This window comes from Larimichthys crocea, chromosome XXI, assembly GCF_000972845.2.
Source record: "Larimichthys crocea isolate SSNF chromosome XXI, L_crocea_2.0, whole genome shotgun sequence".
Lineage (NCBI taxonomy): Eukaryota > Metazoa > Chordata > Actinopteri > Sciaenidae > Larimichthys > Larimichthys crocea.
Genome location: NC_040031.1, coordinates 7,606,312 through 7,629,710, shown reverse-complemented (window position 1 = coordinate 7,629,710; position 23,399 = coordinate 7,606,312). Strand labels below are relative to the sequence as shown.

The 23,399-nt window shown below is 43.6% G+C and overlaps 2 protein-coding genes across 5 annotated transcripts in view; one reads left to right on the top strand and one right to left on the bottom strand.

Moving 5' to 3' along the window:
• Positions 1-311: 311 nt before the first annotated feature.
• Positions 312-17,081, top strand: man2a2 (mannosidase, alpha, class 2A, member 2). The gene is made up of 23 exons (XM_019278981.2): positions 312-449; positions 1,753-2,714; positions 3,121-3,378; positions 3,520-3,664; positions 4,710-4,881; positions 5,114-5,241; positions 5,615-5,788; positions 6,285-6,471; positions 7,454-7,631; positions 7,956-8,158; positions 8,563-8,745; positions 8,959-9,073; positions 9,190-9,260; positions 9,378-9,543; positions 10,359-10,595; positions 10,873-10,995; positions 11,295-11,409; positions 11,680-11,813; positions 11,938-12,079; positions 12,433-12,566; positions 13,434-13,628; positions 13,726-13,839; positions 14,815-17,081. The coding sequence occupies exons 2-23, from the start codon at positions 2,583-2,585 to the stop codon at positions 14,965-14,967; spliced, it is 3,459 nt and encodes a 1,152-aa protein (XP_019134526.1). The 5' UTR covers positions 312-449; positions 1,753-2,582; the 3' UTR covers positions 14,968-17,081.
• Positions 17,082-19,516: 2,435 nt separating this feature from the next.
• furinb (furin (paired basic amino acid cleaving enzyme) b) overlaps positions 19,517-23,399 on the bottom strand; it is a 68,424-nt gene continuing 64,541 nt past the window's right edge. For 3 of the 4 annotated variants that reach the window (XM_019278997.2, XM_019279003.2, XM_019279010.2), the window contains exons 14-16: positions 23,211-23,338; positions 22,457-22,585; positions 19,517-21,526 (exon numbers count right to left, since the gene is read on the bottom strand). In XM_019278997.2, coding sequence (XP_019134542.2) covers positions 20,823-21,526; positions 22,457-22,585; positions 23,211-23,338 — 961 coding nt within the window. In that variant the 3' untranslated portion in view covers positions 19,517-20,822. The remainder of the gene's footprint in view (positions 21,527-22,456; positions 22,586-23,210; positions 23,339-23,399) is intronic. The other variant, XR_003461341.1, reaches the window with a different exon arrangement.

Here is a 23,399-nt window from a genome sequence, read left to right as displayed (position 1 = left end):
AGTGAGGTAACAGTGAGATATGAGATAAATCTAGTTTTGAAATAAACAACAGTTAAATAGAACCAGTAACAGTAGATTAAAAACCAAGTACCAGTGAACTGTGCAATATGTAAATCAAAGCCTTATACAGAGTTTAAGTGGAATTTAGTGAGTGAGATCAATAAAGCATCTCTTATTATATTGAAAGAACAAAAACTAAATGTCAAGACTTCGCACAGGTGTATGCAGGGAGACAGTCTGCAGGATAAAGGTTGGTGTGTTGGTGTGTTTATTATCTCACAGTCTGCTGAGGCTGTCATCAGCCAATCAGCGACCGATGCGCAGCTCCTCTCCTCCCAGAAGCCTTTGCAGCAGCTCAGTGGCGCTAGCTGCTAGGCTAGCTGGTCCAGTCGCTGATCTGTCAGCTCACCCCGCTGGACTCTCACTCCTCCGGATCGCTCCTTTCATGGGTAACGTCAGCTTTTTTATTATTTTTTACAATCTGTTCACAAAGAGACAAGGGTCCCCAAGGCCGTACATTAATGTCAGCCAGCATATATCGCTCCACGTATTGTCTTAATGTTACAAGCCGACACTTGCTGTCGCCTGCAGCGTCAGGCACAGAGCCGCCGAGCAGCAGCTTTCCCCGGACACACAAAGACAGATGTGACCGCCGTGTTTCTGTGGAAATGACAAATCCTCATCGCGTTGTCTTGTCCTGAAGCTGTCTCTCTCTGTCTCTGTCTCTGTCAAACCAGAGTCTCGTCGATGTGGTAACTTAACAACGGGACACCTGGCAGCTAGCGCTAGCTTGCTTTAGCCGCTGATTCGTGCTAGAAATAACCCGGGTTAGTTAAAGTTTGACTCGGGTCACGCTAATGTAGCTGATAGGTTAACCCAGCTGCGGCGTTAATTAGCTGTCGCGTGTCTGAGCTCGCGCAGGAAAACGTCCAAAGTGTGTTTGTGTTTTTTATTTTTATTTTTTTAAGTTTGAAACAACGCAGTGTCGTCTGGCTAGCTGCCCAGCGATAGCTGACTAAAAGTCACCCAAGTTAATAATTAAATAAGCCAAACAGAGATGACACTTCTGCCTCTGTGACCCGTGTAATGGTGTTTATAGGAATTTGATATTTAATATAAGATACTATGAATACTGAGGACTGTTATCCTTGATGCTAATATGCCATCATGTGAGCAGCTTGGGGTCTGTGGTGCAGGACCAACAAAGCTTTGTGTGTCTATCTGTCTATCTATCTGTCTATCTATCTGTCTATCTATCTGTCTATCTATCTGTCTATCTGTCTATCTGTCTATCTATCTATCTATCTATCTATCTGTCTATCTGTCTGTCTGTCTATCTAAAATAATTGTTTCCCTGCTGTCCGCCTGACCAAGTGTAAGCACCAGGTTATTAACCCCCTAAACACTCTGTGTTAATACTAAGACAGTCCCAGCCTGAGAAGTTGTGAGCGGATTGTGATGAGTGTTGGCTTTACACACACACACACACACACACACACACACACACACACACAGAGAGGGGAAACCAAGAACACCTATTCGTGCTCTGAGGAAACACAGGCCACTGTGCTCAGCTTGATCCCCCACCCACCTCCCTTCCCTCTGGCTGACTTTACTTGTCAGATAAAAAAAGAAAAACACTTCTCCTTGTGTTTCTTGTCAGTGACAGTCCCTCTCTGCAAAGCTGAATACATATATTTTTTTTTTGTTCCATGCTCCATTTAATAAAAAAAAAAACCCCTCTCCTAACAGCTGAAGAAGGCCCTCTGATGTGAGTTCAACTTGGCGCTTGTGATCAAGGACGGACAGACGGAGACAGACGCGCTGCCCATGCCACCGCAGTAGATGTGCTGTCACAACGCTCCTGAGAGAAGAGTGACATTTGTCTTGGTTTTTTAATTCCTGGAGCTGCTTCACGCAGGAGTATTTTTTAAAAAAAGTTGCTGCTCTAAGCCAAGTGTGTCTTTTTCTCAGCCTGTTTCTTTGGACTGTCACGGCTTAGTGTGCAAAACGGCTATGGCACTGGAGGCCAAGTGAGCAAAAGGACTGTACTGGAGGATTAGACTGTGATGTGGGAGTGGGGACTGGACCAGGAGAGCAGGCCCACAGCGACGCACATCATGCCGCAGGGACACTAGGGTCCCTGTTTGAGCCCCTTCTGTGTGGCGCTTGTTTTTTTTTTTTTTCGGTTTGGATGGTTGAGCACAACAAGGGCTACTTTGAAGGAGCCCACCGGTGGCTGTGGTTTGGCCAAAGCTGACAGACTGCTTGCCAGCTATTGCTGATTTAGTACCCTTGTCCACTGCTGCCACTGCTCTGTAGCCCTCTTCGATGTGGTCTCCAGTATGGTGAGTGGAGGCTGGAGGCGTCGTAGGAGTGGAGCTGAACCATTAATACTGGTGTAGCTGATTTACTCTCCGTCATTTTGTCTGCGCTGTGAAGGGTTGCGCTTAAGTTTTCAAGGACTTTTTTTTTTTTTTTTTTTTTCCTTTCCCTCTGTCCTGGGGAGAAAAAAAACCCTATCACACTCAAGGTCATTTTTTAAAATTCAAACCACGGAAAGAAGACCGCTCCAGAGGAGGATGAAGCTGAGGAAACAGGTGACAGTGTGTGGAGGGGCCATATTCTGTGTGGCTGTATTCTCACTGTATCTGATGTTGGATCGAGTCCAGCATGATCCTGCAAGGCGGCAGAATGGCGGGAACTTTCCACGGGTAAGAATAATTGCTGTAGTTTTGCATCCGGTATGACGCCTTTCTGCCGTTATTTTTTGTTTGCTTTTTTTTCCTGATGCACCGCCAGTTTAATGAAATCTAATAATAATCAACATGAATACATATCTCAGGCTCAAATGCAGATGTTTACGTTACATTTACAACACAAGTCTTAATATAGATCCTTTATTTTTTTGAATATTCAACTGCAAAAATACATGTCTTATTATGTACCTGTGTGCATGTCTGTAGTGCTGGCAGAAGATGTTTTACAGATCGTCTGATTTCTAGCTTTAAAACTGAAATTCCTCTACTGTAAGAGAAGAAGAATGTGGGTTTGGTTAACAGATGTTTTATGATGTTGCGCAGCTGTGTGTGTGATTTATTATTTCTGTGTGTGTCCTAGAGCCAAATCTCAGTTCTGCAGAACCGGATAGAGCAGCTGGAGCAGCTCCTGGAGGAAAACCACCAAATCATCAGCCATATAAAGGACTCTGTGATGGAGCTCACAGACACAGGAGCTGTGTCTCCCAGTGGCCACCTGCCATTCAGAAGTGCCAATGGTTCCTGGGTGCTACCCTTCGATGGCCGTCCCACTTTCCTCGCTGTCAAGCCCCAGGATTGCCAGTTTGCCGCAGGCAGCCATGGTCAAGCTGACGTTCAAGTGAGCTTCCTATACCACTAGTTTTCCTTTTTAGATGAAATGCTGAGTCACAGTTCTCATTGTGATATCGCGGCTACTGTTGCATACTTATTTTCCGGAGTGTGTCTAGTGAGCAAATAACGAGTTTGCATTTCATTTCAGATGCTGGATGTGTACTCCATCCTCAAGTTTGACAACCCTGATGGCGGAGTGTGGAAACAGGGCTTTGACATTACTTTTGAGCCTGATGAGTGGGATAATGAACCGCTACAGGTGTTTGTGGTCCCCCACTCCCACAATGATCCAGGTGAGTTCAGAGGGCAATAATGTTTCAAACATTATTGAAAGTTGTACATGTCTCAAAAGTTTGTCCGATTAAATTATCTTAAGCCTAGGCCGGATTAAAAATGTTGTGTTGTCTGCAGACAAGCCCGCTACCGTGAGGGCTTACCTGAGTGGGATGTAGAAATCATCATTCAAAATTTTTATTCATATGTTCTCATTATTATTAGCATAATGCTGACATGATTGACGGCTTTGCAACAAACAATGGAATTGCGAAGATATTTGCAATGGAGAACGCTACTTATTTATAGGTTGGAATGGCTGAGATTTTATTTCAGACTGACATTTCCATTAAACTTGTTTACTAGCCTGCCACATGCTTGCTAACTTGACAGTTGATATTGATATGTTGACAGGCTGCAGAGACCTGCACATGTTGTCCATCAACAATGGGGCTTATGCTTCATTTGGAGCTGGATTTGATTAAACTCTGCCGCAAAGTTTCCTTTAATCATTTTTTATGCAGTGTTCGGTGTCACGGCAAGAGGCCACTGAAGGGTTTTGCAAACTAAAAAAATCATTGTCTACTCATGGGAAAGCAGCTTTACTCATAAAAGGCAAATGTCTTTAAATGCAAATAAGGGATTTCATACAGGTAAGCAGGGCAAACAGTGAGTAATACAGTGTTCATAGACCCTTCCCTAGCAGCTAACTGAGTTTTAGTTCACGTAACTATCACAATATTTGGCGGGACAGGCTGTGGTATTCTACATTGTTGCATGCTAAGAGTGCTTTTTTTAGTCACTTTCTTTGAAACCACTCTGCTAAATAGCTTTATGAGGGGGAACAGCTCTACTTGAATAAAATATGAGTTTTATTTTTGATCCATTGCAGCACTTCTTCCACAGAGTTGACTCGCTTACCTGCCCTGTCTTCTTGTGTTTGAATCACCCAGCTAGAAATCCAGAAGAGAGACGTGCAAAGAGTTGTATTGTCCAATTTGTCGTGGGCAGCTTGTTTGCCAACTGTTGTGTGAATTACTCGTATTTATCTTCTTGTCTTCATAGGTTGGATCAAGACCTTTGACAAGTACTTCACAGACCAGACGCAGCATATTTTAAACAACATGGTGGTGAAGCTGGCCGAAGATCCTCGCAGGAAATTCATCTGGTCTGAGATTTCATTTTTCTCCAAGTGGTGGGAGACTGCAGACATACACAAGCAGGAGGCTATGCGCAAGTGAGTCACAGCTTAGCGAAGCACACAGTTTCCCCACTGAAATCTGAAGTATCTGATGAGATTTCTTTGATGCCCATTGGCTTACCTTAAGTACAGTATTTAACATTGCGGATAGTATCTGCTGGCAGACTGTGGTTGCTCTAAAAATAGCTTGTTATCTGGTTAATGTCACTCTCCCTCTTAAGGCCTGGATTATCCTCACCTTGGTTTCTTAATCCTCTCTGTTCAACAGACTGATCCTTGGAGGGCAACTAGAGATTGTGACAGGAGGCTGGGTGATGACGGATGAAGCCAACGTTCACTACTTTGCCATGATCGACCAGCTCATCGAAGGCCATCAGTGGCTAGAGAGAAATCTAGGTACCCAGCCAATCAGAAGCGACTTCTTACTCGAGACTTTTCATTTAGACAAATGATGCTTAAATGTTTAAAATGCTCTCTTCTCTTTGTGAATTTTTTATTTTTTTTACTTTTGCCTTCACCCCAGTTCATTTCACTGCATTCAAGTGTAAAGTTAAAATTAATGCCAGTCCTCTTAATGCTTGATTGTAAAACCTGAGCTTGTCATCCTTCATGCAGCAAATGTAGCCTTACACAGTGGGTGATAAAGTACTTTGTGCTGCTTTTAGTCCTTCCTGCTGGGGAGAATGATTTTACAAAAAAATGCAGCCCTTCCTTTTTTTTTTTTTCTGAACATAAACCTTAACTACTTGCATCTCCTTCGCTGTCATAGGCATAACTCCTCGCAGCGGGTGGGCGGTGGACCCTTTTGGTCACAGCGCCACGATGCCCTATCTGCTGAAGAGAGCCAACCTGACCAGCATGCTCATCCAGAGGGTCCACTACTCCATCAAAAAACACTTTGCCTCCACCCGGAGCTTGGAATTTATGTGGAGGCAGGCCTGGGGTGAGTGGACCAGATCCAACAGCGTCATCTGATTCATGTGCTTATCTTTTGTTGAGCTCACTGCAAAGTGACTCATGCCACTTGTAATGGCCTTTTTTGAAAGAGAGGGAAAACTTGGAAGAAGTACCAGTGAGTAATAGCCTCAGAGGACGTATCTTCATTATCATTTCCTAATAAATTGGACATCTGTTCAAGATTTACTGTCCGGATGTTCTAAATGGAACAATCCTCTGATATTATACTGTTGGATATAATCAATTTGTGATAGTTCTTCATTTTGTAATGAAGCTCTGTCGTTCACCTTTTGCTGCTTTATCCAGAAGTACCTTTGATGGTCCCCAGAGAGCGCTGTAGGTGTGAACTTAAATTGGCAACAAGTTTATGAGCACTGCTATATCTACAATCACAAATATCATCCTTATTAACCAGAGCAGAACACGTCTCATAACACTGTTTTCAACAATAGCCTCAACAACTTCCTTTACTCTCTCGACAGACACTGGATCCAGCTCAGACATGTTTTGCCACATGATGCCATTCTACAGCTACGATGTGCCCCACACCTGCGGGCCCGACCCGAAGATCTGCTGCCAGTTTGATTTCAAGAGGTTACCGGGCGGTCGCATAAACTGTCCCTGGAAAGTGCCACCGAAAGCTGTGGTGGAGGCCAATGTGGCAGAGAGGTGAGACGTGTGCTGGTTAGTTCATTCTCTTAATTTGAGTTACAGGTTTGAGGTGGCTGTCGTGGATCTATCCGGACTTTGTCTGAAGAGAATACATTTTAGGTTTAGAGCTAGATTGATATCAGCCGTAATTTGATTATGGCTGACCTGTCATCATTGGTGTATATTAGAGCTAATGCATCAGTCAAACCATTTTATTCTCATTCATTTAAAAGTCATAGTTATTCCTTAAGCAAAATTACCAAAATTATCTGTTGCTCCAGTGTCTCAAAGGTGAAGAAATGCTGGTTTTCTTTGTATAATATGACAAGACGTTTGAAGACATCACAGCTTTAGAAAGTTCTTTTTTTTTCACTTTGCCCATTATTTTCTTCACAAAATGTCGGAGATTAATTGGTAATGAAACAATCTTACGTACACCTGCAGTGTAGATGTCGGCCAATTAAATGGCAAAATGCCTCAAAAATGTTTGAAACAAGTGTTTCCATTACATCTGTCCACCAAGGAGTTAAGAGATTTTAACCACAACTGTTTGTTTGTCACATGTTTATGTAAGAAGATCGACCTCTTTGCGACTTTGGAATTTGGCTCCAGCTAAACACACTCACACACGTGCACAGCAGATTGGCGAGTGCTGTTGAAACTCTTTGTTATTTATTTATATTATTTGTAAAGGACTATAAATAAAACAAAACTTGAACTTGCGCCAATGACAACAGCCAGAGAAGGTGGATGAACGGAGGGAAATGAGACTGCGGATTGTCTCGCAGTCACATTAAGCCGATGTTGGATGACCCAAAGAACTTTCCAAAGGACATATTTCAATGGCGAATGGAAAATATCCACAGGGCTAATATGATCCTCCTCTTTCCAAGGTTATAGTGATTTACTACAAAACTGGCAGATGCAAAGCAGCGCTGTTTGGATGCCAAGAAATGTGTTTCCTTATTCTTTTTTTCTTACACCTCTCTCTCTCAATCAGGGCACACCTGCTCCTGGATCAGTACCGTAAAAAATCCAAACTCTACCGCAGCAAAGTACTTCTTGTCCCTCTGGGAGATGACTTCCGCTATGACAAGGCCCTGGAGTGGGATCAGCAGTACATGAACTACCAGAAGCTGTTTGACTACATGAATACTCACCCAGAGCTGCACGTACAAGTGAGAAAATGATCTGTCAACTGTCGCCGCCGCTGTTGCCAAATATGTTGTTTGCATCTTCTTCTCTGTTTTTGTTCTCCTCGGCTTTGTGTACCAGATATCTCCGTGTACAACCTTTTTCTCGTGATAATGAATCATGCCGTGGTATTTTAACTTGCTGACAGAACAAAGAATCTGTCTAGACTCTGTTTAGTTCAGAGGATGCCAGTAAGATGAAAGGCGCATGCATAATAATGAGAAATTTTCAGCTTTTTTTTTTTTTTCTGTTCTGCTTTGTCTTCGAGTAAAATGTGTTTTGTGACGTCTGTCTGGCTGCTCCTTCAGGCTCAGTTCGGGACCCTCTCAGACTACTTCAACGCTGTATACAAAGCGCACGGCGTGGCTCAGGGATCCCGACCCTCTGACTTTCCAGTGCTGAGCGGAGATTTCTTTGCCTACGCGGACCGTGAAGACCACTACTGGACCGGCTATTTCACCTCCCGACCCTTTTACAAGAGTCTGGACCGTGTGATCGAGTCGCACCTCAGGTGAAGCAGATTTAAACATGCAACCGCAGAAAATCTGCAGTGTAATACTGTAGCTGTGTCTGAGTCAATTGTGCAACAAGCCTATTGTTTCTTAGAGATGTACATCTAATAAAATGTAGGTACATTGCCTGCAAGATCCAGTGTATAAATCAGAGGCATGATGCAAATCAAAACACACGATGAGAGCCTTGTTTTACTCCCAAATTAGTCTTATTACACATTAACTAACATTAAACCACATTGAGACCTCAGTATTGTTTAAGGTCACTTGAGATATTTAAGAAATTTGCTGGAACGTGGCAAATAACACATTGATGTAAACTCTTTTAGGTTGAGAAATGAAATATAAATTCTCAAAGGAAAGTTTTGCTTAGGCTAATAGCCCTGTGTTAATCTCCTTCCAGGGGTGCGGAGATCCTCTACAGCCTGGCAGTTGCGAACGCTCGGCACGCTGGCATGGAAGGACGCTATCCAGTCTCAGATTATGCCCTGCTGGTGGATGCGCGGCGGTCTGTTGCCCTCTTCCAACATCATGACGCGATTACCGGCACAGCGAAGGAGAATGTTGTCATCGACTACGGCACCAGGTAAGGAACCCGAGGGTTAGAGAATGGATTAGATTGATTAAATTCTTTTAAACATTCAATTTATACTTGAACTTGAAAGGCTGTGCCTGCTCTTTATAATCCTCCGTCTGTGTGGCTATTCTATACTTACCAATTCAATACATTTGAAGCGAAATAATAAGCTGTCTGCTGTGATGCTGCAGTGAGCCATTGATTCTTCCTCCTCCTGTCTAGATTACTGCGTTCACTCATCGGTCTGAAAAGAGTAATCATCAATGCTGCTCATTTCCTGGTGATGAAGAACAAAGAATTTTATCGCTTTTACCAAACGGAACCCTTCTTGGAGACGGTAAGAGGAAATGTGGGGGACATTTCCGCTGCTCTGTGATAATGTCATTAGACAAACCTGTGTGTTTTGTTCCCCGTGTAAGGATTCAGTGTGGTTTCCTGTTTTTCATTTTATAGGATGACAGGCGTGCTACTCAAGACTCTCTTCCTCAGCGCACTTTAATCGAACTGGACCCAGCAGGACCGAGGTAGTATCAGCATCCTCTCCGGTCTTTCATCTCCTCCGCCTCCTCCCTCAGCCACTCCTCTGCCATCCTGTGATTCTGATTGCTTTTTTTTTTTCTTCTTTCTCTTCTCTCTGCCAGGTATTTGGTTCTGTTCAACCCCATCGAGCAGGAGCGACTGTGCGCGGTGACCGTGTTGGTCAACACGGTCAGGGTGCGCGTGCTCACAGAGGACGGACAGACCCTCCCTGTGCAGCTGAGTGCTCAGTGGAGCTCTGCTAGTCAAATGAGTGCGGAGGTATTCGAGGTAAGAGGCTAGAGTTTGTTCTGTCACATGCTGCTGTGCACTCAAAGCATGTCGACAGTACTCACAGCCCAATCCAAGGTTATGTGCTTAGGATGAATAGATTTGGGGAGTAGAACTGAATATGTTGTATGCACCTTTTATTTTCATAGTGAATTAAGCGTCACTAGACAGTTTTATTAGTGTTATGTATAAAAACTTAAAACAAAAGCCCCCTGACTCTCTTTGTCTACAAGTTGAAGAGTACTTGAACCAGCCACTAGACCCCAAATTGCTGATTGAGTGTATCTGGGAAATGTTGCTTTAGACAAAAGCCAAGACATAAAACATGATGTAGAAATGAAATTAAAAAGCACTCAAAATAGAATTGAATCAAGAAAAGATCTGTTTTTTTTTTTCTTTCCTTTTCATGTGACCTGAAAGCCAGCATCACAATAGATTTCTTTCAGTTCTCAGAACAAAACAAACTCAAAGCCCATTGAAGCAGCTCAAATTGTATATTGAATCTGCAGTAGTAAAATAAAAAAATAAAAACATCCTTCTTGCTCCACCGCAACTCTGCAGTTTTAATTTATTGTGCCCGAATGAAATTCTCTCCACTCGCAGAAAGTAATGAATTTAAATGTAACCGAAACAGTCTCATTAACACCATCTCATTTTAATTACAGCACATTGTGTGTGAACGTGTAAAAGCTTTTAACTTTTTATGATCGCCTTATGGGCAACACTCGTGTTGAAATTAACGAGAAAAATGAGGACAGCGGTGTGTGTGATTAATTTTTTTTTATATCCAAACGTTCTTCGTTCCTTCTGTCCAGGCAACATTCATGGTTCGTCTGCCGCCTCTGGGTCTCGCCGTGTTCCACGTTTACGACTCTCCTGATTCGCCCATGACACTGCGCTCTGACACCCTGCTCAGGCTGTCCGGTCGGGGGGTCACCGCTCGAGCCTCGGACCCACTTCCTGTCCGCTCACAGCAGTCCGACTCTCAGACCTTCTACATCAGCAGTCAGACTCTCACGCTTGGCTTCTCTGGAACCACCGGCCTGCTGGAGGTTTGCGTTTTTATTGACTCGTGCTTCTGTTGAATTTATATCTGAATTAAGGATTTGCTTTTTTACTTTTTAACTTTGATCTTTTGGAGGAATGAAAGGGAAAAAAAAAAACACGATGACATGATTTTGATTTCCCAGTAAACCCTGGCTGTTTGATCAAAGCGAACATTGCATGTCATCCTTTCATCTCTTTTCTAAATCAGTTTTTTTCTCCTCCTTTTGACTCTGCGCTGTCTTCCTCCTCTTTCATGGCTTTTTTTTTCTTTTTCATCTGCAGAGTATCAAGCGTAAGGACGATCCTCAGGAAGTGAAGGTTCAGATGCAGTTTGTGGTCTATGGCACTCGTCCCTCTAAAGACAAAAGTGGAGCTTACCTCTTCCTACCCGATGGAAAAGCAAAGGTGTGTTCTCAGCTGTTGTATCTCAGATGTTTACTTGCCTCTCAGAAGACTTTGATAGAGTCTCCCTTGTGTATTGTGTCATCGTGCCGGGGTGCTCGGGGCAAGAAGGCAGGCAAGACTGGTTGCTGCTTCATCTTTTTGTTGAATTTAAAGACGAGCGTTTGGGCCTAGTTCCCATACAGTACTTCATCATTTATTCTGTCTGTGCCTCCTGCTTCTTTCTCTCGACGTTCTTCCTCTCCCATTTTTAGCAAGTGTTCTGCTGATAACTCTACTTTCTCTCTTCCTGCCTTCATCAGCCCTACAACCAGAAAGAGCCTCCCGTAGTGCGCGTCGTGGAGGGGCCTCTTTTCTCTGAGGTGGTGGCACACTACCAGCATTTCCAGCAAACCATTCGCATACACAATGTGCCAGGTAATAAACGCACACTGCACGATGGAATACATTCAAATGACTTAATATTTTGGTGTGTTGGTTTAAGACACCAGATGGTACAGTATCAAAAGGGCGAATGTGTTGTAAAAATGAATAAAAAAAATAATAAACTATGAAAGCTTAGAATTTAATTAGATGTGTTTTTCACCATCAGCTGCATATTATTTTTATTTTTAACCAGGCAAATGCAGAATAGTGCCTCTTCCTGCCTGTGGCCTAAATTTGGTTCTCATGCTTTTGTGTTTTCAGGTGTGGACGGGTTGTCTATCGACATCACCACCATGGTGGACATCAGAGATCAGACCAATAAAGAGCTGGCAATGCGACTGGTCACCGACATCCAGAGCGGAGACGTCTTCTACACAGATCTCAACGGCTTCCAGGTCATAAAACATATCAAAAGATTTGTTTCTGATTACGTGGATGTGAATGCCGCCAGCCTCCTGTTTCATGTTGATTTCGCGCCGTGTGTTTTCGACACATCCTGTGTTTGATCTCCTCTTGTAGATGCAGCCTCGACGCCACTACCTAAAACTCCCCCTGCAGGCCAACTTCTATCCCATGCCGAGCCAGGCGTACATCCAGGACAGTCATCACCGCCTCACGCTGCACACAGCTCAGTCTCTGGGTGTCAGCAGCCTGGAGAGTGGTTTGTGTTTTTTATTTTATTCTTTAATATTCTGTCGTCTCTCATCACTTTAAAGGGAAGTTATTCCAGAAATACACTGTCTCTAGCCTTTTCAGGGAATATTACTCTATTGAAACATCTCTCCCGCTGCTTCATCAAGAGGTTTTCTGAGAGCAAAACAGTTCGTGCTCTCTTGTTAATGTACTGAGCTAATCCTTTTATCATGGTTATGTGAGTACTTGAGGCGTTTTGTAAAGGACGAATGGCTTATACTGTTTGTCTTTATCGACCGGTGTCTGAAAGTTCAATACGCCGGATTTGTATAAAAGCTGTTCTTGCTCCTCCTCCTCCTCCTCCTCCTACTCTTACCTCAGGACATCTTGAAGTGATTATGGACAGACGGCTGATGCAGGATGATAATCGTGGGCTGGGTCAGGGCCTGAAGGACAACAAGAAGACTGGCAACCGTTTCCGACTGCTGCTGGAGAGGAGATCCACGGGCAACAAGGTCAGTAAGATGACTGCGAAGGTCGTTGTGGAGGCTGGGCCGAGCGCTCTGAAAATTCCAGCCCCCCACATTTGGTGCTGAGTGACTTTTATAAGCTCTGTGCAAGACTGTGTTGTGTCCTTCATTCTACGTTCATTAGCACCATTTTTTTTTTTTCCAGCATTCATTAACACCCCATCTGTCTTTTTTTTTCTCATCCTCTCCTCTCGTCTAACTTTTTCCCTCTCTTCTTTTTCCACTCCATTACTTTCAGCATGATGGCGTCTTTGCCAAACTCTCCTCCTTGTTTCATTCTTTCCTCTCCAAAATATTGAGTGACGGAGTTCAAGAGGTAATGTTGCCGCGGCAACTGCGAGGATGCTTATTAGCCTGTGTAGTTGTGTGTGCGTGTGTGTGTGTGTGTGTGCACTGTAGCTCCAGTTCCCATTTCCTTTCTTACTTCCACCTCCACAGCTGTTGCCAAACTGGTCCATCTTTACGACGGCACCATTTGAAAGTTACAAATGATGTCGTTTATCAGGAAAACGAATGTACGCTGGCAGAGAAAGGAAAGCATTGGTTGCAGTTTTATCATCCAGCTCTGTGGTACAAACTGCTGATGGTACTTAGGATGAAGTTGCCACAAAACATCAAACATCATGTTTGAAACAATACAATGTCATTAATTTCAAGATGACATTGCAGCTCTGCAGGTGTAGCAAACCCCTTACAGATTGATTAGCACCGTGTCTGGACTGGAATTAGAAATACACCCTGTATTAGAAAGTAATTAGAGCCTATTCCTCATGTAGAATGGCTCACTGATCTTTTATAGTAACGTGTCACTCACCACTGCCGCTTAAATTCGTCTCCTCCGCCCTCCTGCAGATGACGGACAGCGCGACAAATAGCTTCCCATCCATACTCAGTCACACGACCAACGCCTTCCTAAACCACGAGGTCTTGCCGCTGCCCGTCCTGCCCAAAAGACGCGGCATCCCTCCTCTGCAGACCTTCGCCCCTCTCAAGTCCATCCTGCCCTGCGACTTCCACTTGGTGAACCTGCGCAGCATCCAGAGCCAGGTGAGGCAACGGAATAAAAAGCTCACACTCCAACTTTTGTTTTTTAGATATTCTGTGTGTCAACTTGTCTTGACCCTTGGTGTGTTTGTGTGAGCAGCAGGATCCCCACTCTCCATCTCCGTACACAGCGATGATTCTTCACCGTCTGGCACTGGACTGTGGCCTGGAGGCTCAGAACCTGGGCTTCAACTGCACCACCACACAGGGACAGGTCCGTGGAGATGCGCGCGCACACACACACACACACACACTCTCATACACACACTAAAACAATCTAGTCTGCTGTGTTTATCACTAAACTTTTTGCATGAGCAGAAATTTGTTTAGCGATTTGTTTTTTTCCTAAAAGTTTCACAACTAGAGGGTCTGAAAAGTCGCTAAGTTGTCAACGCTGGACCACTGATTAGTGTGTCAATAAACAGCCGAAGCAGCGGGGTTAGAGGTGGCGCGCAGGTCTCGACCTGTGTGTCAGCTGTTGCAGTGCATTGTGGGATTTAGAGTATGAGTGGCGGGAGTACGATTTACCGGCGGGCCATTAATAATAGACGTATGAAATGATCTGGCCACGGAAAAAATATCACTATACAGTGGTTCCTCGTTGATCGCGGGGGATACGTTCTAAAAATAACCCGCAATAAATGAAATCCGCGAAGTAAGTTTTACAATTATTATACATGTTTTAAGGCCGTAAACCCCCTAACCCCACACTTTTATACATTTTATATAGCTTTTTACACACATTTTGTACAGTACTCCCTTAGTTAATCAGGACGTAGAACACGTGCTGTTCTCCCCTATCCAATTTAGGATGCAGAACAAAAATCTGCGAGTCCGCGAAAAGTGAACCGCGTTATAGCGAGGCACGACTGTATATCGAGTATCGCCATTCAGTTTAAATATCGATATGACTTTTGGTCCATATTAATAATAAAGCAGTAAAATTGGCTTCACCTCGACTTCACCCAACCTGAAAGTGCTGCTTAAATATTAATGCCTCAATAGTAATCCAATAAAATAACTGTCAGGAGCCAGTATGCATAATCAGCATAAAGTGTGTTTTGTTGATGAAACTTAGTTTTAGTTTTATTTAAAATTAATTTATTATTCAAACTTCTTTTACTTTTTAAGTGAAGCTTTCAATACTGGACTATTTTTTAAATTTATTTATTTTTCTCTCTCTCTGCAGCTGAGCGTGTCAGGATTATTCAAGAACTTGGACCTGCAGCTGCTTCAGCCCATGTCCCTGACTCTGATGGACTCCAGCACGCCTCTGGCCAACGACTCCACAATCAGCTTGGATCCCATGGAGATCTCCGCGTTTAAGCTCAAACTGCGCTAAGATACTTTTTTTTTTTTTTGAACCAAAAGAGGCAATACAAACCTCACCCAGACTCCATGGACCAAGAACCAAGGCCTATGTCGGGCCACAGACTGGCAACAGAGGGGTCTGGGGGGGTGGGGGTCTCTCTGTCTTGTCAAGCAGAACCACAAACACTACAGCTCGGAGAAGAAGGCTCTACTGTAACAGGACAGACTGCACAGCAGGGGGCAGACGATAGCTGTTACCGTGGACGTCTCCGACAGCAGCAAAACCCCGGTGAACTTGCAGCCGTTCTAAAACATGAAAGACTGCCAGAACAGCTCATCAGATACAATCTGTTTGTCTCTGTATTCGAAAATGAAATCTCATTTAGTTCTGCTTTGTAAGAACTTGTGTCTTTTTCTATCTATGCTCCATCCTGGACTGAACTACTGAATGTAAATATCCCAAATGATGATGGGGGAGGGAGGGCTGGGACTCGTGCCACTTCAGAGTGCAATTTACAAAGCTTTATTTGGTGTCTGGGGTTTTTTTTGTTTTTTGTTATGTACGCAGTGAAGAAGACATGCAACACAGCATTTCCTGTTCCTGTTTTGTTTTTTTCTGACAGACTCGAATGCAGCAAAGCGATTGTGTGGTCCCTTCATCTCAACTTGTAAGGACACCCAAGCTGCTGGTCTTTTAAAGCCATTGTATGTCTTTAGTCCAAGAGTCCCACGTCGGCCACTATCCGATAACAATGTGATCATTAATCACATCAGATGAGCGTTTACCTTCTGTATGCTGTTCCTGCTTGTAGATAGTCCGACGACTTTCTTTCCTCCACTTCTTTTCCGCTCTTCCCTGAGCTTCCTCTTTGCTGATTAGAAAACCGTGGAGGGTTTGTGCAGTCGAAAGCCACCTGTCCGTCATTCCTGTGCTCGTACTTCACTGCTGAGAAGGTATATGCCGTATGCAGTAGAAGACTAGACAAAGACTATACCTCATATATACCATACTGCAGATATCAGTGTGTGTATCGGTAGAGTATGTTGATGTGAATACTTGAGGGGTTATTTGGGGAGGGGGTGTATTGAGGTTACAGTGTGTACTATCAGGGACCATTCATAGTACTGTTAGGTGTCATCCATCAGTTTGTATGTCTGTTTAAAGCACGGGGTCATGTTATTGCAGGACAAAGAGGAGCGTTCAATAAAGACCAGAACGGAAATTAAAGGAGCAGTTCACCCAAATTCTGAAATTAGGCACATTTGCTCCAGTGGTATCCGACTATGCAGATAGATTTGGTTTTGATATTACACTAGAGCGGCTGCTAATGATTGTGAAAAATGCTCATTATGATTCCCCAGAAAGCAAGGTTATGTTTTAATCACTTTGTTTGTTCAAACAGCAACCCAAAACCCAGAGTTATAAAAATTTGCCGAAAATTGGTGAGTGAAAGGTGAAACATTACTCATTAGAGGACCCGAAACAAAGAATATTTTGCATTTTCACTTGGTAAACGATGATCCGAATTGTTGATCTAATTCTTGTGCAGCACTTTATCTTGTCTTTTGAGTTTTCTACTACCACACCACTACGTTGAAGCTGAATGGAATTTCATTTTTGGTGCTCTGTGCATGAAAATGTTTCATTAAAAGTGACAGCAGCTGGTCTTTCCTGGAAAAAAAAGTGTCTCTGTCACTCTGAATCACCCGCAGACCTCTCACAAACTACTCAGAAAGATCCAATCCCTTACTACAGACTTATTCTGAGCGGTAGTGTTCACACTGTGATAAGATTAAATATGCAAAGAACAGACAGTATGCCTCTTAAAGAAATGCTTTTTTTCTTGCAGTGTGCTGCTGTTATTTAACAATGCCTTTGCAGAGAGGGAACGGAGGAGCCGCTCACAGCTGCACAACATTAACTGTGAATGGTGAGCCTCAGGAACACTGCAGTAACTCAAGTCAGTTTATGTGTAATTGGCAGTGTCACTAAAGTCACAGGTTGGTGCATGGACTGCATCTATTCCTGCTTGGATAACTATATATAACAGTATATTACATTATAAATGTTGGTATATAGTAAATCTAACTAATCTAATTAGTACGTGGTGTGGAATTGAGACAAAGCAATAATCTGTGAAAAAAGTCATTGAGTTAAATTCCATTCACCTGCATTGGTGGTAGAAAGCTCACCAAAAACCAAACTGCATGTCCAGATACCAGAGGGTGACTTAAATAAGAATATATATATAAATATATATATATATATCATATCTCATCTATATATATATCATATATAATCCTATATATATATATATAATGGGTGAACTGATTCTTTAAAGTTATCAAACACATACACAAAAGAAAATAAGTTTTCTTCAAAGAGCTGCAGTTATTTCTTGTTCAAGCTCCACAGTGCTTCTTATCCTGAGGCAGCCTTGAAGTCTTTTGTCTGGTGCGTCTCCGCCTCCACAGCGGCCTTGGAGGATGTTGTCATCTGTGTCCAAAGCTGAGGCCGGACATCTCGCAGCTCACCTGTATTAAGACTTTGTTCTGCTGCTGCTGCCATCTCACCCTTACCCTTACTGTGTCCCATCACTTTAACCAGTCATAGTCTTCATTCTCCACAGGCGGTCTGCTCCTCTGGCCCTGATGTCTGGTCTGCCATGGTTCAACACAATCTGCCTTCTCTCTCTCTCTTTCTCTCTCTCTCACTGCAGACATTTCTGAAAAGACCAGACTTCACTTCTTGAATTTGCACTTTCTCCTGTCATCTTTATAACCCTGTCATAAGCTTCTCTCCTCCTGTTTTTCGGTGTTGCGCTAGAGTCTCTGAATAAATGTGTTTTTTCTTTAAAAGAAAAAAGTGATATGTGTCGTCGCGCTGTTTTTGTTTTTCAGAGGTAATATATGAAAGCAAGGTGTTGTCTGTGTTTGTTTCTTCGTGATGGATTAAAGCTGCAGTAGAGCAGATGAGATGGGGAGGAAATAAAGTGCGAAATACAAAGATTGTCTTTTTGAAGTTTCATTTTTTATCTGAAATGAATTTCTTTTCTTTAATGCACCAGAGCAGAGCTCGACTAGTTCTCCTTCAGTAGGGGGCAACATTGAGTCAGTGCAGCAGTACAGCCTGCATGCCTACAGATGCTGTCAATTTTAGACAAGTGTTAGAGGTATCAGCCCTTTTACAATGTCCAACGCTTGTCAGTGGTTGGCTGTGGAGGACTCAGCCTGACATAACACTGACACAAGCTCACACTTCAGATTGCACATAATTAACAAAGACTTGTTTGTTTTTTTCACCCGTGTTTACTCCTGTGTGAGGTGAAGGCGTTGACACTATCGGTGACAGCATAGAGCGGGAGTTGGAACATGAAAAGAAATGTTGCTTTGTTCACACTATATGAAAACAGATCAGGGACATGGAGGAAGAAGAAAGAAAGTGTGGTGGCAGTGATGCCTGAGGCCTGAGAGATCACTTCACTGTAAGGAGGAGAAAGGAAGTGGCTGTGTGTGTGTGTGTGTGTGTGTGTGTGTGTGTGTGTGGTGTTGGTGGTGGAGGGGATGATGCCTGTGGATGCACCCTGGGGACACTCTGCTTCTGCATTTTTACTTCAGACTGCCAACTGTGTTTCTCAACCCTGCTGGGTGGTAAGGGAAGGAGAAGTGACACTCTGCTATTTTCAAATGCAGCTGGAAACACACCAATAATGTTTGACCGGCTGAAATAATGAGACTTGAGAGAACCTCTGCGTCCAATTGATGTGAACGTGAAATCGGGCTAATGAGGAGCTGATTTGTTGTTCTAATTAATGTAATAATTCTCGTTTGCAAACCTAGTTAGCAGGCCGCATTGTACAGAACATGGCGGCTAATTAATACAAACTAAAGGGCAAAGTGAGAAAGAAGTGATCACAGCTCGCAGAAACATGTAATGAATGCGTGAATAAGGAGATAAAAGGCTTTCAAACACATCCATTTTTTTTTGTGCGTAAAGCCATAATAAAGCTCATCCACACTCACCTTTACTTTCATACATACACATTTATAATGCAAAGCATGATGCATCCGTGGGGCGCTGAATTGTGCAGCAAGCTCTCCCGGCAGATCTAATTATGGACCACAGAATGAATGTACCTTCACCCATAAACCCAGTTACCTGCCTCTGTAGAGGGTGTTACAGAGGAAAACTGCTAATGAACAAAGCTGCTACTGGCGGGTATTGTTTTCCTGCATGCATACAAACCTTTTCCATTTATATTAATTTAAACTGTAAAGGAGCCACCATATTGAAGAAAAAGAAAAACTAAAACAAAAACAACTTTCTTGAAGGATTTTTTGGCACCATCGCACTTTGCTGCAACTAGATAGTGAGGAGAAGACAGAGTGCTGGCACTGGTAAAAGCTAAACGCCCGGATGTGAACACACTTGTAACGATGATATACAACCGTAAAGAAGTGATGAGCCATCTGTTCTCTTTGCTGGTGTTTGTATGTCAGTAGCTGCATTTAAGATGTGCAAAGCCCTGAAGGCTTTTTTTTTCAGAATCTGGCAGTAAAAGCATGCACAGTCCGTCAATGCAACAGCCAAAAGTTATTTTATTCCAACTGATCTCAACAATATTAACATCCACTGTCGGTTAAATAAAAAAAGGATATAAAACAAACATAGAAAATGTGAGACAAAATCTCGTCATTTCTTAAATCGCTTTCACCGTTCTGGCCTTTAGGTCCAAAGGCTTTTTATTCAACTTGTGTGGTGGCAAGTTTTCACTGTTGTACAACCGATGAAGATGTTTCGAGAGAGAAGCCCCAAAATCAATATGTGCTCTGTGGGGAAAATGAAGAGAAAATGATCTTATTTCTTACCAGCAGCAATCAAGTAGAAAAATGTTGTAAAGGTCAGCCAAATAAGCATTTTTTTTTTTTACATTCCATTAAAAAATGGCATTACTCTTCTAACAAGTCTGTGAAATTTCATGGCTGATACGTCTAAAATGTGTCTGTGCTGCGGTGGCAAATCCCACTGTGCCTTGATTGAAAACAGAGCATCCTCCACATTTTCAGATTTATCAAACAGCCTGCAGGATGTTTTATTATGCCGTCCCTGTGCGCCGCAGAAATATTCAATTTGAACTTTTCTTACTATTAATGAACATCGTGTCGACTCGGAGACCTCTGGCCTACAATCTGTCAGGAATCTGATCAAACATAACAACGGAGCAATTTATTATGAAGCCGCCTGCGCTCGTGTGCCAGATGTTTGTGTGTTGGGGACAAATCAATGCCTATTTCTGAAAGTAATGCACTTCACTGGTTTGGAGGTACATTCATTTTACACATCATGTTCAGTTTACTCGTCACAGAGAGCACTTCTCAGCCTGTGAAAAAAAAGTTGTGTAGTATCTTCTTTAGTTCTGGAGGAGCTTTGACAAGTCTGAAAAAATAGCAGACATCTGGGGTTATTTTGAGCTCTGGCTTGGAGTCTACATTTTTTCCTTGGGCTGTGCAGCTGGAAAGACGCAGGCAGGGGGTCTCTAATGAATGATACTGCTAAGCTGCATTATGGGAATTGTAGGATTCAAGGTTTTGGGGGCTTTGGCTGATACTTCCAACCAGAAGTTTGGGTTGTAGGACACCTTGTGTTGGTGAAATGCATGAATACATTTGACATCAATCTTAATCAAATTAGATAAATTAACAAATGTAAATAAACACATAAAAAACAAGCAAATGATGGGGGACACGCTGCTGATGGGGCAGTAAGGCCTAAGTTTTGTGTTTGTCTGAGCCTGTGTGATTCTCCTTCACGTATCCTTACAGTCAGATCTAAATGCTGACGTAGGATGTCGCGCTGTGAGACCACGACAGCAGACGTAGGGTCAGCTAGATCGAGCTCTGCGTCTTGATGAAAGCAGTCCTCTCGCTGTGACCGTCCACTTCTTCACTGTCTGATTCAGACTGGTAGGCGATCATGTCCTCATCCCCCCACACAGTGGGGATCCCCTTGTAGCATATCCGTGCCTTCCTCTCCCGCCCTTGGCCGAAGCCAAAACCAAAGCCCACCCGCACCCCCGTCGTCTCTGAATACACAGAGGGCAGTTTGGTCCTCCAGCCTGAAGAGGCGCCGCCTGAGCGTATCTGCAGCAAAAAGAAGACCCCGACGAAGGCAGCCAGGATGAAGGCACAGCTGAGCACGGCCACGACGGCAGGCAGTGGAGAGGATGGAGTCATACTGTGCCCCGGAGGTTCCTCCCCTCCTCCGCTGTCGTCTGCTGCTGCTGGGATCTCACCCTCTGGATGGGCTCCATCACCATGGAGGGGGGCTAGGGGAGATTTACGCTGGACCTGGTTCTGGTGCAAACAGGAGGTCAGGACCAGGTGGCTGTGAGGTGGGCAGGACAGGCAGTCTGTGGGTCCAGTGCCAGAGCAGGTGAGGCAGGCTGGGTTGCAGGGCAAGCAGGCCTGGACGGAGGACAAGTCCACCCAGTTTTCCAGAGAAAGGTTGAGGAGCTGCGGCCCTGACGTGAAGCCTGGCGGACACAACTTCACACAACCCTGGAGGAAGAGGGAGAAGCCTGGGCTGCACTCTGGATGGAGCGATGGAGATGAAAACATGAGGGAGGGAGGTTAAATCTCATGAGCTGTCACAACACAATGTAACAAATGTTTACTGGGAGGTGTGTACAATTTAGAGCTGCAGCAAAAAAAAATTCCACCATCATTATTTCTTTCATTATCTTTTGTTTTGTTTTCTCCATTCATTGTTTACTCATTTGGTCTGTAAAGGTCAGAAAATAGTGAAAAATGGTCATCACAATTTCCCAAGCTTCTTCAAATTGCTCTTTATTCCCCCCATACTAACCACCCCAAAAAACTTCTATATTTTTAGTTTTTATGACCGAGCTCCTGTGGCCAAAAAATGATAAAGAAAGATCTGTTCTGTACCCACTGAACATTGCTTCAACTTCTCCTTTATATACTCCTTTATACACCTCCATATCCAAGAAGTTATTAGGAAAACTGGGGCATATAAAAATAAAGCATAACCAGTAACTTTAGATTTAAGTAAATTATGGAGAAGACTGGAAAGATTAGGAAGAAAGCGTCTGAATGCTTGAAAATAAAACAAAGCCTTCGGCCTCATCTGCCTTTCAGTGAGGGAGGCATCCTCCCCAACAGTTGTTGACAACGTAGCACCTCCTGCACTGAGGCAGTTTGCATCTCCCCTGCTGCTCCTCCATACGTCCCACACTCTCAATTCAAACTAATATGACATATGGAAAGATGCATATTCCGAGTGCGAGTGTAAACAGATGCACGGGGGACTTGTAAAATGGCCAACCTGTATTTCAACATTTGCTTTTCACAAGTTGAAATACCCCACACACACACACACACACACACACACACACACACACACAGGCCTGTTTTGTAACAATGCCTGTGTGCCAGCACTAATACAAATGAGCCCATTCAAATGAAGTGGCTCCTGTCGGCGGAGGCCTGAATGATCTCACCGATGCAGATCTGCTGGGCATCAAAGGTCTTGCAGCTGTTGTTGGACGGTCGAGGGAAGTCAGAGGATGAGGGGTTGACGACGCTGGGTCCAGTACCCCACAGGATGAGGGTGAACTGACTCAGCACACCTAAGAGAGAAGGAGAAAGACAGAGAGAGAGAGAGATGAGGCAGGGTGGGGGGTATTAAGATGGGAAAGATAATTTCAATGTTACACTTCTCAGAGAGGGAACAGTGTGAACTGGCTCAGAAGATGATATCGGGGATGGAAGGAGAGCAAACAAGGGATGAGAGTGGACCTAACACAACACTGGGACAGAGATGCGTTCCTATCTCATTTTCCTGGCTGCTCAAGGAAAACAACGCCACAGGAAAGCTCTGAAGAGTTAACCCTTCCCCACAATATGTTGCTGTCTGCATTTTGAAAGAAAATGCAGCCCAATAAAAAAAAGAAAAGAAAAAAAGTTGATGATCAAAAAGGTTGCTAACACTTTTATTCAGAAGAGAATTTCTTATCCCAGCAGCTGTAAGGAGTGTATGTCTGAAAGCTGCTCCCCCCCGGTACCAAAAACAGTAGGAAGTGAATCATTAGAGAGGGACAGAAAAAAGCAGGGAAGTGAGGACAGGCTATTTAGAGAAGCATGAAAAATATGCAAGAGGACTTAAGTTGATGAGGGGGCAGTTAATGATGGCACGAACGTGGGCTTGATGTGATGTGACCGGACTGAGCAATTAATGGAGATGAGTGGGGTTACCATAGTCACGTCTGTTAGCTGCCATGTTCTCTATTTCTAAGGTCCATTCTCCTTGAGGATCCTCGTCCCATGAGTGGGTGGTCATAAAGGCCCAGTCGTTGAATCCCTCCGAGGAGAAGTCATTGGGCCTGAGATAAAAAGCAGAGAGGCCAAAGTGCTATTATTGTTATTATTTTTGCTGTAATAGAA

Bases quoted from the DNA above. Each gene is read 5' to 3' on its own strand.
- man2a2 (XM_019278981.2), top strand. From the start codon at position 2,583: ATGAAGCTGAGGAAACAGGTGACAGTGTGTGGAGGGGCCATATTCTGT. The intron at 9,261-9,377 runs GTAGTATCAGCA...TCTCTCTGCCAG, and splicing joins CTGGACCCAGCAGGACCGAG to GTATTTGGTTCTGTTCAACC. The intron at 12,080-12,432 runs GTTTGTGTTTTT...CTCTTACCTCAG, and splicing joins TGTCAGCAGCCTGGAGAGTG to GACATCTTGAAGTGATTATG.